The 19,210-nt window shown below is 36.2% G+C and overlaps 1 protein-coding gene across 1 annotated transcript in view; it reads right to left on the bottom strand.

The window, feature by feature from the left end:
• Window positions 1-19,210, bottom strand: part of LOC104073732 (myosin-IIIb-like) — a gene marked incomplete at both ends in the record, with an annotated part of 65,408 nt that overhangs the window by 26,010 nt on the left and 20,188 nt on the right. Inside the window, 2 exon segments of the mRNA XM_009573613.1 lie at window positions 1,069-1,224; window positions 14,490-14,555. Of these exon segments, the coding sequence (XP_009571908.1) occupies window positions 1,069-1,224; window positions 14,490-14,555 (222 nt within the window).

Raw genomic sequence — 19,210 nt, 5'->3', positions numbered from 1 at the left:
TAGGAGGCTAGATAAAGCAGAAACTTCTACTGTGACACTGGTATAGCTCCCTCCCCCACAGCAAGCAGCTCCCGGTACATTTTTCCAGAAAAGAAAAAAAAAAAACCCACCACAGAAGTCAACTTCACCTTGAAACTGTACTTAGAGCTATGCCTTTATTTTAACTTGTACATTTTTGTTTGGGCTTTTAGCATTTAAGCTACAGAGTCTTATGGCATATAAGTATATACATGTTTATGACTTATGAATCATGACATTTAATTTTCTTCATCAACTTTAGCAGGTGTTTGTTTATAATAATGGGCCAGAGCTTATCTCACTCTAGACAAATTTCATATTACAGAATGATTGCTAAGCTTGGGAAGGTGTGTTCATTTGCATTTAATTCTCTTTTGAAACAGTGAAATTCTGCCACCCTCTGGACAACAACTAAACTAAGACATATTTACAATCAGCCTCAAAAGTAGAAAATCCCACTGCTGCTGATAAACACTCATTGCTTTTTAAGCACATTTTAAAATTAATTACTAGGCTGAATGAAAAATAGCAGTTACTATTAAACTACAGACAAAACAATTACTTTAAGTACTGAATAGCCTTTTTACTAATAGTATCTAATCAAACAACAAACTTTAAAGTGTTCTGTTCTTAACCTTTTCTAGTAGTCACTTCATTGTTCACAGTTGTATTTTTAAACATCTGCTACCAAAATATGATATAATTTTTCATCACGCCAATACGTATTTTCACAGACCAGAACATTCTGGAATTATTAGCACCTCTGTGACTGAGCCAAAAGTGAATACATATAGAACAGAGTTCAGTGGGAGAAAGAAGGCTAAGGAGAAGATTGCATTATGGCTGATCAAATTAGCTTTAAAAAGTATCAATGGGAAAACATGTCTCTCGCATTCACACGGCATGCAGCACTTATAGCTAGTAATACTGCTAGACAATGCATTAATATCATCATTTGAAACAGTAAATATCTGTGCATTCAAAGTTTCAACTTGTGCTTCCAGGATTAGTGTTGGGAAGGAGGGCTGCAGCATATATGTTGTACAGTACCTTGTTTTGGCTATGGAGCCTAGCTGCTGTTGTTCTTGGATGAGCTCAGCCAGCTGTTTTTGCAGAGACATATCTTTACCATGTACTTGTTTAATAAACGGATGCTCCAAAAGATGGGTGACTGAAGGACGCTTTTCAAAATCCTTGATAAGACACCTATGACAGAGAAATAGTGGTCTCAGGCAATGATGTTATTTCATTACGGCATGATTTGAGTCGGCTTACTGTGTGGCTGTTATTGTACACTAGTTTCTTCTTCCACAAATTTGAGTTCCTCAGTATGCAACAAGACTCTTCCTCTATATTGGAATAAATCTGGCATAAAATACTTAACTAAGTGAATTCACCCTACAAGTATACTAGTATAAAGGCTATGAATTTGAGCTTATTTAATCTCTCTTTTTAACTATAACTAGCTTACTAGGAAAAAATGGCATCGTATCTTGTAAGTGCTGTACAGTTAGTATACATTAAACATAACCTAAGATGAATAGACCGTACTTCATTCACTTTAATTTTCTACCTATTCTCCGATAAGAGTTTGACTAAGAACTGTAGGATATAGCCTATTAAAAACCACAAGTGAAACCTGTGATACAACACTAGTCAGAACACTTTGATATAGAGCTTTGTTTTGCTTTTAAAATGAATGTTTCAGATAGCTCTTCTATATTGCAATGATAAGTGTTAGCATAAGAATCATAGACAATTCTGAAAACCTATATAATTCAGACTGGAAGAGAAATGAATGACTCAGAAATAAATGCTAGCCAGGGTACCAAAGTTCTGTCTGCGATAGGAACAGGTGATCTAGTAATGAGTAAAGAGATACATCCTATTAAATTAGCATTAAAAAAAGTATCATGCTAATTTATATAATCAAGATTTAAAATAGAGGAAGTTATCATTAAAGCTGAATTCTTTTCTGTACAATAAAGCTGAAATAATACAGTCCAAACAGAAGAATGATCTAACAGGATTAGACTGCTTTAAAGTACCCTCTAATTCTTTATATTAAAGTATTCTATTTATCTTGCTCAAATAATAATATTAACATAATTTGAGAATGTGAAAAAGAAACGCTGCAATTCAGTATATATCTCCCTTCTAGCACCTATCATTTCAGCCAATTATAGCCCAAGATGAGTTTATTTGATGAGATGCATTCGTATTACATACTTCACAATTACATTTCATATTTGCTGATATTAAGTGATACATATAAAGTACTTCCTTAGCAGGGCCAAATATCACAAATAAAGATTATCTTTTTAGCCAGAAGTTCAATGAAACTTTAATACCTTTTAGAATAATTTATATTCTAGCACTATCAATAACAATTTGCAAAATTTAAACTACATCTAAAAAAAAATCATGCACATTAATTGATTTCAAATACTACCAAACACATTAGCAAATGATTGAAGTTTAGCCTCACCTCAAATACTTTACTGTAGCCTAAAGTCTGGTCTTAAAATGATCCTGAAATATCTTTGAACATAACTTCAATACTTTAGGTTCCTAAAAACCATTTTCCCAACCTCTTCTTGGTATATCTAGTCCAGAAAAGACAGTCTGTAAAATGTGATACCAGTTTTATAACTATTTTGGCAAATTTTGCTATAGGCTACAACTGCAGCCTCCTGATAGAAAGACGAAAGTAACAGAACCTGCTTTATCTCCGTCCCTGTGAGTGCAAGGCTATAAATACCAGTCCTTCCCCCGCCCCGAGGAGATCCATCATTAGCCTTCAACAGGTTCTGACAACCCACACATGCACTTTTCCTTTTGTGATCCATGGTTTTTAGAAGTCAACACACCCACAGAGACAATATGATCCATGCCAATCCTGGTTAAATTTATATGTTTCCTGAGAAAAAGGAAAAAAGCATTTGAAAAGAAAGGTAACATTAATCAGGAAGGCAGAGGAAAAAAAAAAAAACCAAAACAACAAAAAACTATGTAGTATACAAAATCACAGATTGATGGCAACTATCTGAAGTGAAGATTTCAGTTTGAAAAGCTCATCACTTGTGATTTTTACCATTCTAACAATAATAACAATTTTATAGTATTTATGCTATATTGTTAATATATAAATTTTCTTGTTAAATTTGATTACATCAGGAATTTTTCAGTAATATAACTGAATCCAAGTGAAGCAATGTCATAGAATCATAGAATAGTTTGGGTTGGAAGGGACCTCTAAAGGTCATCTAGTCTAATCCCCCTGCAATGAGCAGGGACACGTTCAACTAGATCAGGTTGCTCAGAGCCCCAACCAACCTGACCTTGAATGTTTCCAGGGATGGGGCATCTACCTCCTCTCTGGGCAACCTGTTCCAGTGTTTCACATCATCATAAAAATTTCTTCCTTATATCTAGTCTGAATCTACCCTCTTTTAGTTTAAAACCATTACCTCTTATCCTATCACAACAGGCCCTAATGTCATAGCAGTTGCTTTTCAGATAACAACAACATTAGAGTTTAAACGGATTCTCTTCAAGAAATTACACAGTTCCAGACAGAATATCTTGTGTTTACCAAAAGTGTGAAGGACATACAAATCTTTTACCTGGTGGTATGTCATTATTAATATGAATTCTACTCTGAGGTCTGGAACAATGCACCTCCAAAGACACTCTATGGACAAGATCCAGAAGTTGCAAGAGAAATTTTTCCATATAGATGGCCCCTAGGTGAAATATCCAAATGTCCAGGATACTGCATTCATTTAGCCGAACAAGAAGAGATGGAAGGAAAACATTTTAGGGAAAAAAGTTCTTAGCTTCTCTATTATGTGCCTGAAATGCTAGCTGTTTAGGTCTGGCAGGTGTTTTAATGAGCATACGTAAGTTCTGCCAGGGAAGTGGTCTTGAAGACTACTTTAGGATTACCTTTGCTTCTGTTGCATATTCCTGCCAATCCCCCGCTGACTATTCACTTTGCATGCATGTAACTCTTCTGCTTTGCAACTATCAAAGTTTATATATTGTTTCATCTATAGGCAGCCTTCATTCTCTGGTAGTAGGATATTTTTGCAATCTGTGGTCACTTAGGATTTAACTGAAACACAAGTAAAACTTCATGAATTCGTAAGATGACCAAGCTAATGACACAAGACACATCCACATGATTCTGTGATCAAAGTCTCTGTTCCAAGCTCAAACAGAACACACCTACTACTGTGTCAAGTTTGTGCCTATATCGGAAATACAGAGCCCTTTCAGATGGTTAGTGAGATGCCACAATAAAGCAGAGAGCTAGTAACTAACAGCCATGCAAGGGTGAGGGACAGCTGCTTAAATTCACATCTGTAACTTCTTGTGTGAGTACTTCTACTCTAGTTCAGGGAAGAGACTGACAGGAGAATGTACATCTCCACTGAAGTTGGTTTAATCCATCAAGTTAAATGGCAAGTTCCTAGCACATCAGGAACACAGCAGTCACTTCTAGAAACTACTCCTTATTATGTTTCAAGTGCTAGTAACTGGCTTGCAGCTTAGTCACAGTAGGTGCTGTGGGCTCAGGTCGTACTCAGATATTCAGTGCCAATTTGGTGTATCACCAGGCCTGCTGCGATGGAGTGCAGGATGGAGAGCTGTCATGTGAGACTGAAAAGAGAGCCTTTATGTTTCTCCTCTTGGTGCATATTCCTTTGTCCTACTTCCTCTTTATGTAGACAAGACCTATTAATATTCTGAGGTATATTTACATGCTCTGCTTCTACACACTGTCATTTCAACTGTGTTGCTTTTAGTGCCACATTGAATGCATGCTGCTGCTGTTCTTAGTCAACGTTACCTGTAAAATAACAATTCTTGGGCCACCACCTAAGTGCTAGTGAAAAATGATGCATCAGACTGCCAGTGTCAATGCAGGTGTTCAGTAAGGTATCATCTCCTACGCTGGAAGCAGTACTGACACTATACTGCTCTTCAGAAAAAAATAATTTAGTATAGAATATCAGCTCTTACTATGCTAAACACTGCATGAAGGTGAGCATTATCACAGTGTTTTCTACTGATCTGCATCCTGAAATAGAACTATAATGTGTGAAAAAGTTAATCAGATGGGTGCCTGAGTCCAAAGTTGCCAATACATGCAGTCAGGAGATGTATTCCATGTAAATGCCAGAAAAAAAGAAATCAAGAAGTAATACACAAAAATCAGCAATATTAACATTTGAAAGATGAAGAGTACAGTAACAAAACAGCTTTTATAATGTCACTTACCAGAAAATATTCTTATTCAATGCAGCCAACAGAAATCAGTGTGTGCGTTGTGCAAGTAAAAAACATATTAAGAAGTCATACCACTGAAGGAGAAAACTAAAGTATCTTCAGATGCTCATCTGAGCATTCATTTAAGACCAGTTTGGACAGTTAGCTTAGGCATCATCAAACATCAACCATGCTGTAATTACATATAAAAGCAACAAATGTACTGCACCTGCAAATTAGGCCAATTTGTTTGGCCCACGGAAATTTAAAAAAAAAAAAAAAAAAAAAAAAAAAAAGTAGTGAGACTGCCTTGCATTGAGCAAATTGACTAGCAAATCATGGGTTTCATACAAGGTATGATGAAAATACGATCATATTTGGTCTGCTATTTTTTGGATCTAAAATAATGGGAAGGCTAAGTAAGTAGAGATTGAAAAGGAAACAAACATTGTACATGTTTGCCTTGATGAAAGTCAATCCATTACCTAATTTGAAATTCTAGTATCTTCCATCATGCTTTCTTAGCTGAAAATTAATTCTCAGAATTCATTAGTGTCACTACATTAAACATAGGTTGCAGCCATTTGCTGCAATCTCGCAGCCAGGCTCCTAAGCTCCATTTCCATTCTGCCACAATTACAGGCAAAGATGAAGCATTTATTATCAGGGGATAAGAGCAGACTCCCATACACACAGGCCCATCTGAGACGGCCTCTAAAAATTCACTGGCAGCTTGCACTTGGACGATAACATTGTTGGAATTGCTAGTTCTCAACAATGTAAACTGCCATTTTGCAAGTAGCAAATCAGACGACTGAAAAGGAGAGATATTTATCAGCATTCACAAGCTAATATTTACTAATGAATAAATGGAAAGAAATAGATTTCACAAGAACTGCAGTGGTGGTCTAAGTCTCCCGTGTATTCCAAAATAGAAAACAATTACTAACGTCATTGCAGCCAAACCTAAGTAGAGCAGCAGCAGTTATTTCTTTCAGAAATTCTCTTTCATCAGATCTATTATGATCTATTTGGCCACAAGTACTTTCTTTAAAAATAAAGAAACCAAGCAGCTCCAACCCTTATAGCTTAGTTACATTATGATTTATCTCCGGTATTTTGTTTTCTTCAATTATTACATTTTGTGAATGCTACATTTTCTGATGATTTCTCATCTGCTGGCAGTGGATTTCTGGAACTTATTTTGTCTCATAAACCAAATATTCAACCAGACATCTAGCCACCGTTTATCATCTACATGCACAGAAGATGCATATGTTATTATTTGGAAGAAATGATGACTGTATATCAGACTCTACTAGAGCTGGGGAATCCACACTACAGCCTCAGAGTGACAGTCTGAGTGAGTCTCCAATCTGTTCAACAAATGGTTAGATAAAGTCCTCATTGCCACTCCTCTGGTCCCTATCTCTCTGCCACTCCCTGGCCCATCAGGGTGCTCTCCCCACCACCTGCTCCTCGCACAGCTCTACACCACTCTCCCCTGCCCTCCAAATACTTCACTGCTTGCGCAAGTACCTGCTGCCTAGCAGCGACGAATCTTTCCAGGACTCCTATTGGGACAGAAGAGCTTTCCAGGGTCTTGAACAGGACTTCAGGTCATCCTGAGGTGCTGAGATCCTCTCCTCCCAAACCCAGAAAAAACAGTTACCAGGTTGTCCCCAAAGGTAGAGACAGCTCAGCTGGGAATCTAGAATGGAGATTTCCCAGAGGGAGAGGAGAAAGACTAAGGCCATATTCTCTTGATCCTCTCCCTAAGCGGGGAGAAGGAGGTCTCTGGGTTCTGAGATTTTTATTTTTTCTTCCCCATACTTTCCCGGCTACTTCTATCAGAAGGTTGTTTCGCTGTGGAAGATTAACAAAATCAAGAGCATGACCCCAACTGTGTTGCCCCTCCTACTCAGAGAAATGGAACGACACACACTGACAAGCAAGATCATCTAGGCCAGGTACATCAGGTCAGAAAATTTCCAGTCAAAGAAGGAAAAATAACAATCTCAGACTGTTTTTAACTGGTTAAAATGCTCTGTTCCTCTCTGTTACTCTGACTGTTCCTCCTACCTCTGTACCACACACAGCTGTAGCAGACACTGGTCAGTCACAAGCAGCAGAGAGGTGGAGAAGAAAAGACATTTCATTAATTACGTTTGTAATAATGATGCAGGGATGTGCCTGCTTCCCTGAAGCCTCCCTGCTTCCCATTCCCAGGCCTGCCCATCCCCCACTGCTGGAGGTCACTCGTTTGCAAAAATGAACTAAAAAGCTGTGACAGCTTTGCCAACAGCATTTCTGTTTTTAGTCCTAATTCAACAGGACATATAGGATACAAATAACCTTATCTTCAGAACTATATATAGTTGCCCGTTTGGAAAAAGCAAGCGCTGAGCACTAAGGGTATGTATATAGGTTAGACAGGTCGCCTGCCTTGAACCAGCACCCCATGATAAGTAACAAGGATTTTACTGTTTCTTCTGCTACAATCAGATATAGAATGAAAGACTGAATTTATGACAAAGTACTCAATCATCACATGCATAATATAAATTCTGATGGTCAGAACACATTTATATCTTTATTGATCTGCCTTTTGGTAGCAAATGCTGTAAATTACTAATCTTCCCTAACAATGAAATACTCTAATACCGAAATGTCACCAGCACCTGTTTTCTTAATAAATCTTCTTTCAGTTTAATTTTTAACATCGAGCACCATATAGTGTAATTTAAAGCACATATCTGAAACCTAAAAAAAGTTCACTAACACTGAAGTTGTAAAATTAGGTGTAGTAAATAGCTTTACATCTTCTAAGGCTTAAAAAATTACAACAGGTTTCCCAGCCTCCTTTGGGCTGAGTAGACACAACAATTTATTCTGGCTCATATACATGGTTTAGAGAACAAACAATGGAAACTCTATGGAGTGGTACCTCTTGAAGCTCTTAGAATGGGTCAGACTTTGCTTATGTTGAAACCCTTAGAATTTTACCAGAGACAATAGAAATTCTATAGACAGAACAATTCTAGCATCCCAAAAACACCAAATATATTTATTTATTTTATGATTAAATTGGGGCGGTTCTAGCCTTTTACCAGTAATGGGTCTGCTCTATTTCTTTGGCCTGTCCTTAAAGACCCAGGAACAAAAAGAGCCTTCGGAACCTTTTACAACAGAAGCTTTTTATTAGAAACAGTATGTTTTGCATTTGTACCAAACATTCTCCCTTAGGTATCCATCCCCCTTTGGCACTACAGCATGCAGCTGATTTGAGGCAGTTGGAGCATAGAGAAGGTAGGAGATAAGGAACGCATAGTCTGATACTGACAGTTTCTTTTACATCTTATGTCATAGCTGGAAAGGCACCTAAGGACAGAGATATTTTTCTCTCCTTTGGTATTTAGTGCATTCTTTCCTATCTTCCGGTAAATAAGGACAGCCACTAAAAAGGCAATTGTAGATCCACTATGCCATAATCACAGAGCAGCTAGTAAAAGTTTCTCACTTATACACCATTAAGCTGACTGCCTGATACCCTCTGCTGTAAAACCCCAAATCCAGCCATGCTATGATGTCTTCATTTGAAGTAATTCACAAACACCTGGGCATATGAGATCAGGTTAGTTCTACCAGTTGGGAGTCCACAGGCAGTAACAACATTCTTCCCATTACTGTGTGCCAGACTTGGCCTGTACCCCATGTACAAGAGGACAGCAGGCACATCTGTGCTTCCTGGAGCTTCCCTTAATCTAAAAGTATGCTGGACTGCTTCATTCCCAGCTCTGCCGAGTGACTTTGAGCCAAATGCCCTTTGTCTCTGTTTCTTCAGTTGTGAAAGAAGGAATTGAACTCTTGTCTCTATTCTACAAGTACAGATGACTTAAAAATCTACTGACAGAAATAAGGCATTACTATTCTACTGCTGCTTCATCAGCCCAATGCAAAGGTACTATTATCAGACAGAAATGCTGGATTATTATTTGGTTTATATTTTTTGCAACTCCAGTTTTTACTGCTTTCCTATTTAGGTACTTCTGCCTTTCATGCCATCAAACATGCATTCCAAACAAACCTGGATCATCTAGAACACATCTTTTCTTTGAGAACTAGAATAATTTAACTGGAAGGAATAAGTCCACACCTAAAAACAAACTAGTACAAAATCAGCACAGATATATTTCACTTGTCTTCGCTCCTGCCATCTTCCTTCCTTCCCACCCTGCATGTTAGTGTTCATGCCTACCACTTCTGTCTTACTACAGTCTTCTGCCATGCTCAGTCTTTACTTTTACCAAATACTATGGAAATGAAAACCATGTAGTAACCGGTGGTAACATCCTGCCTTTACATTTCCTTTCAAGTAAAGCAGAGAGATGGCAAACATTAGCTATTACAAAAGGCTTTCCTTCCAATAAATGGTAATAACGCTAGAGCTCCAGAAGCATCTAAGCTTCAAATTAAGCTTAAAAACCATCCCAGTGAAAGAGCAATAGGCAGAGATTACTTGAGAAACTAAAATACTGGCACTTAATGACAATAGGAGCCTGAAGAAGGGAGTAAGGAAACTTTGTCTCATCAGACAATTACTTCACATGCTCTGATACTATAATCTTCTAAGCAGTATACTATTCCTAGAATTGCCAATACTTCTCAAATAGACTTGTCACTCCACCATGGATACATATCTTTCTGACTACACTATACTTACTACTGTTAGTGTTTATAATTGAGAATAGCAAGCCAATAAACCCACAAACCATGGGAATCAAGGGAAGAATGAGTGCTTATCACTAATGGTAAGGAACTCAACAGTACTTTAACTGAGTGAAAAATCTTGATACTATGACATTTGTAAAATCTAGCACAATTCTTTACAGGGTCAGGACTTCAAACTTGCATGGGAGTTTTTCACCTCTACCTAAAATTGCAGTTTTTTACTACAACTGCTCATTAGAAAGCTGAAGATAATTGTATCCATTATATATGCCCATTCATCTGTATAAAAACATCTCATGCAATACTCAAAAGTGGTGGAGATTTTTTGTCAGGTACTACAATTTAGTGTTTCAAGTTCATCTGTAGACAGATTCTCAGAGTCTACATCAATGAATAAAATGTGAAAACTTACAGATTTGGTGGTAACCTTACACATCGCAAATTGTATCCTTCTGACATTTGCAAACCTCTTTGTCTTCTTAGACACTGTGAAATTAATGAGTTATGTCAAACTCATATCATGTTCTCAGTGACAGAAACAGTAAAATGTTCTTTATGTAATATGAATAGAATGTCACTAAACAACTGCTTAGATTGTGAAAAAATTTGATCTGCATTCAGAGAAGTTAAATATAAATGGAGCACTTAAAACCTATATAATCTAGATGATCTGTTAATTGAATAACTCTGAATGTAGATTTACCAATATGAAATTCAGCTTGCGAGGCTGTGTTCAAATTGAGTACAAAAAATTAAGTTTATCAAGACTAAAAATTATATTTGTATTGTATTTGCATTGTCATTGCTAAAATAAAAGTTACATTCTGATGATAAACGTGACCATAAATCCTGTAACTTCACATTTTGACTTTAGTACTTCCTGAATTTCTTAATTCTTTAATTCCCTCCAGCTCAAGAATGAGTAATTAATTCAAAGAACCATAATAGCTAATCATTGGTTAAATAAATTTAAAAGAAGAATGTCTGTTCCTGGAGATACCATTGCTCATTTTAATTAAAATTACCATTTTGTGATGTAATGTAAATAAAGTTTATTGTATCCTTCTGCTCCAAGAACATATTAACTCTTCTACCTACCCATCTACCCTATCAGTCAAGGTTTAAACTGCCAAGAAAATTATTTGCAGCATGTGAGATAATTGTAGTGAATGTGGTTTTTTTATTAATTTTAACATATAGCCTGTATTATTTTATGAACAAATTCTGAAGCACTGTATGTCTAAAATGGTGGTGGACACAAACTGTTATCCTAAGAGAGCAGTGTCATTTATGCTGTAGCTATCCAAAAAAAAAAAAAAGCTTCCTGAACATCCATGGGCAACGAATAGAGTGAAGTCTTCAAAACTATGTTATTTCTCTTCAAAACTATGTTATTTCAACATAATAAACAGGTAAAAGTATATTGTTTTTAGGAGCCAATCCTCCAACAACTGATGTGGTTGTTTACATGGCCTTATAGGAATGGTAAGCCCTATTAATATGCAGATAAAAATAAACAGATAATTAATTTTCTCACATTATGAGCCGAGCAGCCAAGTTCTTCATGGACAATTACAGTAGTACAGGTAAATAGGCATACATAGAATTTTACTGACCTTTTAAAAGTATGTATGTGCTGCGGGTATCTCAGAAGATACCAAATACAAAATTAGGCTGCTGCCAGAGATGGCTTGGCTGAAATTGTCTTGTCTGTATTTTTTTAAAACAGAATATCTAACTCAGATTAGCTATCTCACTGTAAAAATCCTTATGAGGACAACATATGACAGTCTTCATCTCAAGTCAAGGTTAACAATGCTGGGAATAGAAACGTAAATTCACCAAGCTAAGAACTATCTTGACCCTCTCTCCATTCATATGTCATATCTCTTGAGGCAGTAGAATCATAGTTAAAAATACAGACTTCATTTCTGAAAAATATATGATTACTATTTTAACAGTTTAAAGAGTTACCTACAAAACTACATTGAAACTTCCAGCTCAGGCATGTTGTAAATCACTATAATATGTGAGAGAATACTCATAACAAAAATGCCTCTTGAGATAGTGGCATTTCAAGAGATAAGAATGGGAGATGAAAAAAGCTACAATGACCAGGTTTGGCAATCCTGGCATAAATAAAATTATTGTATAAACAGAACTGAAGTCAAAAGTATGCTTAGCCAAAGCTGCATGCTCGGTTTTTGTCAGTACACAGGTCTGGCCCACAACTTGAACCAGATAAGCTTGTTATGCAAATGATGTCAGCCATCAGGAAGGAGGTAGATAATGAAATTACTCGAAAGCTAACCACTCATCACAAGGGTGACAGAAACATCAGGCAAGGTCCTAACATATGGATAAAAGGCAGTATGGAATTTATACAATCACTGCTTTTAATTTATCATAACTAAGCTGTCACAAGGTGGGCATGAACAAATGTATAACTAACACATATAAATGAGCCAATTATCAGTAATGGCTAAAAGGTTTGCAGTTGTATGATCCAATGTTTTGTTATTTAATTTTTTCTAGAAAATCCACTAATGTAAATCCAAGCCTCAGAAAAAATATCTTGTAACCTCTGCATCATAACAACTTTACTTACACATGCCCAAGAACAAAGCAATGTCACAGAGAATTCCATTTCAGTGTTCTCTTAAAGGTAGCTATAAACCCAGCATATTTATTACAATTGTTGCGTTTCTCCGTGTTAAGAGATTGCATATGAGCATACTTCCTTACCTCATTGTGCGAATTACTGTAAAAATGAAAAGCAACATTTGAGAACCTGCAGATGTTGCTGGTGAGAGGAAGTAATTAAGCAAAAGTAATTAAAAATCAATGTGATTAAAAAGATACAATTTGAAGATATCACAAACCCAAAGGACAAGATTAAAAACAAGTATAGTCATAACTATAACGTCTGACTTCTTTTATGAACAATGCATGCTGAACTAAAGGACTGAACAAATGTTAAGAAATGTTAAACTCAGGTTTTTGTATTGTTCTCAAGCTCAGCAGGGACTTCTAAAAAGGAAGCTACCAAGAAAGAAAAACCTGTATAACAATGCTGAAGGTTAATGCACAATGTTTCTGAGAGTAATGTAATCTTATTTACCAGGTACACTGACTCTCTAAAGCACAAGTGGAATATAACCCACCAGTGCTAGAGTCCCCCAGAATATAGGCTACAGTCCATAAATATTGTAAAAACAATGTTTCTCTATAATAGAACGGAATTCATCCACCACCCAGTGACTTTTGTAATTAAACACTAATTTCACCATAGAACACAATGTACACTGCTGTGTAAACAAGGACATGCATTATGGAGAAGCAGAACTTGGGTCAATCTGCTCTAGAGGAATGTACTTCTACTACCTACACTGGAAGAGATTCTGAGTTACATTGCAGTAATGATAGTAATGGTCTCCCTCTGTAAGCCAACCATTACAGTGTACCTCACCTTCCTGCCTGATTAAAGATCAGCATAGTAAATAAGAATATTTTTCATGGATTATTAATAAAATTTGCATTAGTCTTTCTATTTTTAACTTTTCCTAAAATGGGAAGACACCACTACACAACTGACTGAAAAAGGTATCAGGTAGGGATATTGTACTCCACAAGTAACTAGATACAGTAAGGAACAGAACAGATTCAAAATGCAGATGTGCATATTTTCAAACCTATCTTGAAAAGTCAATACTGAGGAGTGGTGTTCAAAGTATTTGCTTATTTGAACAGTGTAAACTTCCCAAAGGTTTGATAATATTACTCCCCATGTTACACAGTTTAGGCTGTAATAGGTCACAATGAAATCCTGAAGAACCCTAAAAATCACTCATAAAAGTTGCTGTAAGATTTTTTAATATAATGCTAGCAACTACTAAATTGTGATTTCTTAGTTTCACTGTAAAAAGAAAAAAGCAAAGCAAAAGCATATTTTAGTTCAGTGACAGCCACATCCAGTACCAGTTGGTACCATCTAGGTAACATATTACACTCTTGGTACAACCGGTGCTGAATTACATATACTGGGTATACAACCTACCGAATATTAGTGAAGTGGAAAAAGACAACTATTTTCTTTCCTGTCTTTCAAATTCCTACATTAAATTGACCAGCAGTCATTTTCACTAACCCTTTTTTCTCCTTGACACAAAATTACACTGCAAAACCATCAAGGAAATCAAGTATATTTATCAACCTGTCCCAGGTCCATCAAAGTCAAGAAGCAAATGAAGTAAGGAGTTCAGAGAAGCTGTGAAGCAAATTACATGAGAAGATCAAACTGTGCTGTATAGCTTTCAAAAAGTGAAGCACGGTCTAGAGTCTATGAAAAGAAAACTGAACTTAAAAACCTGCAAAACCAACAACTCCATAAAACAAATTCTCTTTTCAGATTGACACACACGTAGGCCTTACTGAATAAGCTGTTTTTAAAAGAAAATAAAACTCACTGTGAAATGAAATGGTTGAATCCTCTGCACCATTTTTCAGGATGGAGCAAAGTAGGAGGAGGATTTCTGAAAAAATACAAAGTTTTGGGATTTAAAATGTTAATGTTTACTGGAATTATCTCACAAATAGTCAACAAAGATGATACTGGTTCCACTAGGGAGAAAATAATGATTGAGAAAGTAATGTTCAAATTGTCTGTGTCTCCTTCAGATGCCTGTTGGGTTTTTCTTGCTGCTACTTATTGACTGACAGTTCTCCTCTTTTCATGTCCTTCTCCTTTTATGTCAATACCTTTGAAGCTGGTAGTCAGTATAGCTGACAGTGCGCTTCCCAACATTTCTCTTTCAGTTCAGCCTGACTCAGGAAGGATCAACTGAAACTGGAATATTAACATAGCCATCACACCACTTTAACCCTTTACCCCTGATCACTGACTCTGACCAAAACTTTTTTAAGTATGGATATCTTCATCATAAGAACTACCAAACTGTCAACAATCTGTAGGATTTTCAGTCCGGCTTTCAATCTGTATTCAGTTTGGATGACACTGTAAACTCTAAGACTATTAAAAACAAATGTTATTTTTAAAGTGACATTTAGCAGACAGTATTTTTACATTACATAGTAAGACGGCCTTCCATAAGAATAATCTTTTAAACTCTGATGCGTTCCATGTCAGTTGGCATATAATTGCTTTCCTTTCTGCTTGTTACTCTTACAGTTAAATTACATAAACATGCAGAGCAAGGCCTACAGATCATATTAAGTGGACCAAAATTTAAGCGGCTCAAATTTAAGTGGACCAACCTATAGCAGGGAGTGTTCATGAATCACATATTATATTATACTATATTATCTTCCAGAGGTTTCTTCTGCAACTTAAGATTTGATAAGTACTGAAGTCTATTGAACTTTTTAAGATTAAACTTGTGTTTTATGAAACCCTAGTGATTTGTCTTTTGCTGCATTTGAGGGCTCAATGAAAAGGGTCACATATTACTGAACTGGCAGGAAAAAAAAAATCACAATAAGACTTATTCTACAACAGAAGCACTCACTAATATGCTGGATTGTATCATGAATCACCTCGTTTATACCAGGGCCACATTCCACAGCATGACACTGCTTGGAAACAACTCACAAAACAAAAAGGCGAACAGCATAAACAACGTAAATTAGTGCTGATCTGCTTAGCAGTCTTGAATTTTTCACGCATATTCATTCAAAGAGTAGTTCCATTTAACAATTACCCTTAAAAATCCAAACAAAATGGTTTTAAAAAAAAATTATAATGTGGCTTCATAATAGATGGACCATTTTTGTTCATCTGTATTTATTCAAAACAAATGCAGTCATCTAATTTCACTGCAGGCTGACATGTTTTCTGAGATTAATATGTTATTACTTTTTTCGTTACAGGAGACTCGAGGAACACAATTTTCTTCATGAAGTGAAGAAATCCACAATGTTTGAGATGTGCATCACATCAAATTTATCATTAGGAAAAAAAAAAAGATTGGTTATTTTCAGTGACAATAACATTTCAGGGTTGTCTTCCGTTTACCAGGCTTATATGTTCATGCACATCACAGAATCTGATTTTTACAAGCATAAAGAAAACATAGGAAAGTATTTCTAGAGATACTCCCAGAAAAAAACCCTCTATCAAATAAAGGTAAACTTTAAAAACCTGTTTCTCTATAATGAAAATGGTTATCAGTCCACATACATCCCACATACATGAAATCTGCAAACAGCTTTAAGGGACAGCCATATGGGGTTAGCACATATTTTTAGTCTTTATTTTGCAGGAATGGTATTCTATCTGACAATTTGGATTCTGATAAGACCAACTTCTATTGTGCTGTGAAGTATAGTGTATTTCTTTTTCAAATGATACCAGTAGTGTCTACTGAATATTTGCTGTGAAATTTTGAATTTCACCACAAAGTAATTTGCTTTTTCAAAAAAGCTCAGTTACTATTCATGAAATACATAGTTTTGTCTTTTCTATTCGCACTGTTCTTAAAGGCTTTCCATGGTGGTAACAACGGTGCTTACAAAAAGCATATGGTTTGGAGGCATTATTAATAATCTCAAAAGGAACTTTTTGAAAAAAGACACAGAGATACTTACATTAGTTGCAGATGTTATGATGGAAACAGGTGGGATTTCATCATGGATGAACAGACCAGCAGAGCAGAAGTCATTCAGGAAATACATTTAGTCATTTGCGGGTTAATGATTAATGGAGAAAGTCATGTTTTTAACCACACGGAACATGTTTTGTCCAACAAATTACTAACCTACTAAGCTCTCACTGATAGCTACTCTCTTAGAGGTGGCTGAGCATGCCATGTACCAAACCAACACAACCAAGGAATCTATAACTCTACAGATGTTTTCTTGAGCTTGATACTTTTGCATTTGTTGACAGAAGATACTATGTTATTCTTAGTACCTTTGTAGCAAAAACATAGAACTAGTGGTCCTCTGTAGTTAAGTCACTAAATTGATGCTTCAGGTACCCCATCTATAAAATTGAGCTGATAAACGTGACCAGAACCTTAATTCATTAGCATCTGTAAAGTACATCGGTTCCTCTTGATGAAAGACGTTACTTAACTACAAAGTACAAAATCGGCTCACCCTTTTCTGGTGTCATGTCCATAAAGGATTTCCAGAAAATGGCATAAGAGGGTCAGATTCCTACCTTCACTTTACCTAAGACACCACAAACTGTTTCATGGTGACAGCAGAAAACACCATTGCTTCCATGGCCCCTCCAGAGGTGGATTTCTGCAGTAAGGACTCAAACTCAAGTTCTAGGATAACACAAAAAGCCAGACATGCAAGGGTAACTCACTTTAAGCTTTTTTGTGAGCACACTAAGTCTTTTGCAGTTTGAAATTAATAATCCATTAAGATATCTGCAATTCATATCCTGCAATTAATATCACATTAAAGAGAAAAGGTAAAACAACTCACATACGTTATCATATGCTAAACCACAGAGAAGCAACACTTGCCTCACCACTTCAGCTCAAAGATCAAACTAGGGCCATTTGTGATTCCAGACTACATTAAATCCAACACATGGAGTTCTATGGCTTTTGTATACTTGCATCAGCCAACATCACTGCATTTCACCAACATCTGGCTGTTTCTGCAATACTCAGAACACATTCATAGAAAAACTAAAAAGCTACCTCTTGTTAACTTGCTGACATAACTTATTCTACTCTTTTCGTATAAAATTAGAATGCTCTGTATGCAACCTTTCAATCGTCCTTGCCACATATACAAGAAGCTGAAAGACAATATAGTCTTATTTTCTACTATAAGTGACGGAAATTGTGAGAAATAGATATGAGTATTATTGCAAAAAGCAGGTATAATTGGGCTTGTCTTTTGAAAATGTCCTCTTTTGATACAAGATGAGTAATCAACCTTTTCTGTCCCAACTTTGTGTCTTTTTTTTTTCCTTTAGTTCTTTCTATAATTCATAATTAGTCACAGAACTACATGCTTTATTTCCTTAGGCAGATGCATTGCTCTTGTGAGGAGTTTTTCTAGCCTTGTATTCAGTGCTTTCCATGATCATACTGATGCTGTTTTTCACTGGGAGTTTTGCTTCAGTGAGGACTGCAGGATTGAGCCTGTACAAGACACCCCATACAGGAGCACAATGTTCCTTAGAACATGAAGACATTAGCAAGCTTATCAAGCAAGAACTGCTGTTGAATTCTGAATGATACACACACAGTTATGTGCTGGAAATATTTTAATCTGTCGAGCTTTATGTGTTCCCTGTCATTCAGCCTGCCTCCAAAGTCACAGCTGGTAAAACAAAATTGGTCATTTTACCATAATAAGGCCAATGATGCAGCTCAGCGAGCACCATTCATCCTTTATGTTAAGCTGTGAGCCTAATTACAGATCACTGATAACAGATATTTCTTGGCAATGAGAAAACAAATATTTTCATCTTAAAATACTTCTATGACAAATTTTAAAAAATTGAAAACGCATCTACTATTTTTTAAACTATTTCGGTAAACATAGCCATATATTTTATAAACAGAAACCAAGACAGGCCCTCCAATGACCAAATTACATCATCAACCTACCACATTGTTTCTAATGAGAAATTAGCAGATGAACATCCAACACCTGTCACCGTGAACAGGCTCTGGCAATCACACCCCCGTACACACATGTTGTGAATTATTTTTCTAGCACACTGAAGAGACAATAGTTCTGTTGACAGTTGCCTAGGTTTATACATAGACATTTTTTACATGAAATTAAACCATTCATGCATATTTCAAAAAACTAAGTGAAACAGCCATAGAAAAAGCACAGTCAACCATGCATAATAATGAGATTTCTCTACAAAAGGTTACGTAAAACAAATGGTTTCTATTAAAATACATGAATAATTGACATTAATTAATACCTGATACATTCTCATACAAGTTTAAAGTCCTGCCACTCCAGAGCATCCCTACCTTGGGTAATCCTCCAAAAATAACCAGGCAATTCTTGAAAGGGCTCAGAGGATTTCCTAATGCACTCGGTTTGTGGCCCATTCAAATCAATAAGAGTTTTCCACTGATCTGAATGAAAAATTCAGATCCAAACCACTCTTCCATTCATCTACTCCTACTAAAGGCTACTCGAGTTTGACTGATTTCCAGTAATACATTTCACCAAAGTC

This window comes from Fulmarus glacialis, unplaced genomic scaffold (genome assembly GCF_000690835.1).
Source record: "Fulmarus glacialis isolate BGI_N327 unplaced genomic scaffold, ASM69083v1 scaffold39312, whole genome shotgun sequence".
Taxonomy (NCBI): domain Eukaryota; kingdom Metazoa; phylum Chordata; class Aves; order Procellariiformes; family Procellariidae; genus Fulmarus; species Fulmarus glacialis.
Note: the sequence above shows the minus strand (reverse complement) of the source record. Positions and strands in the feature narration are given on the sequence as shown.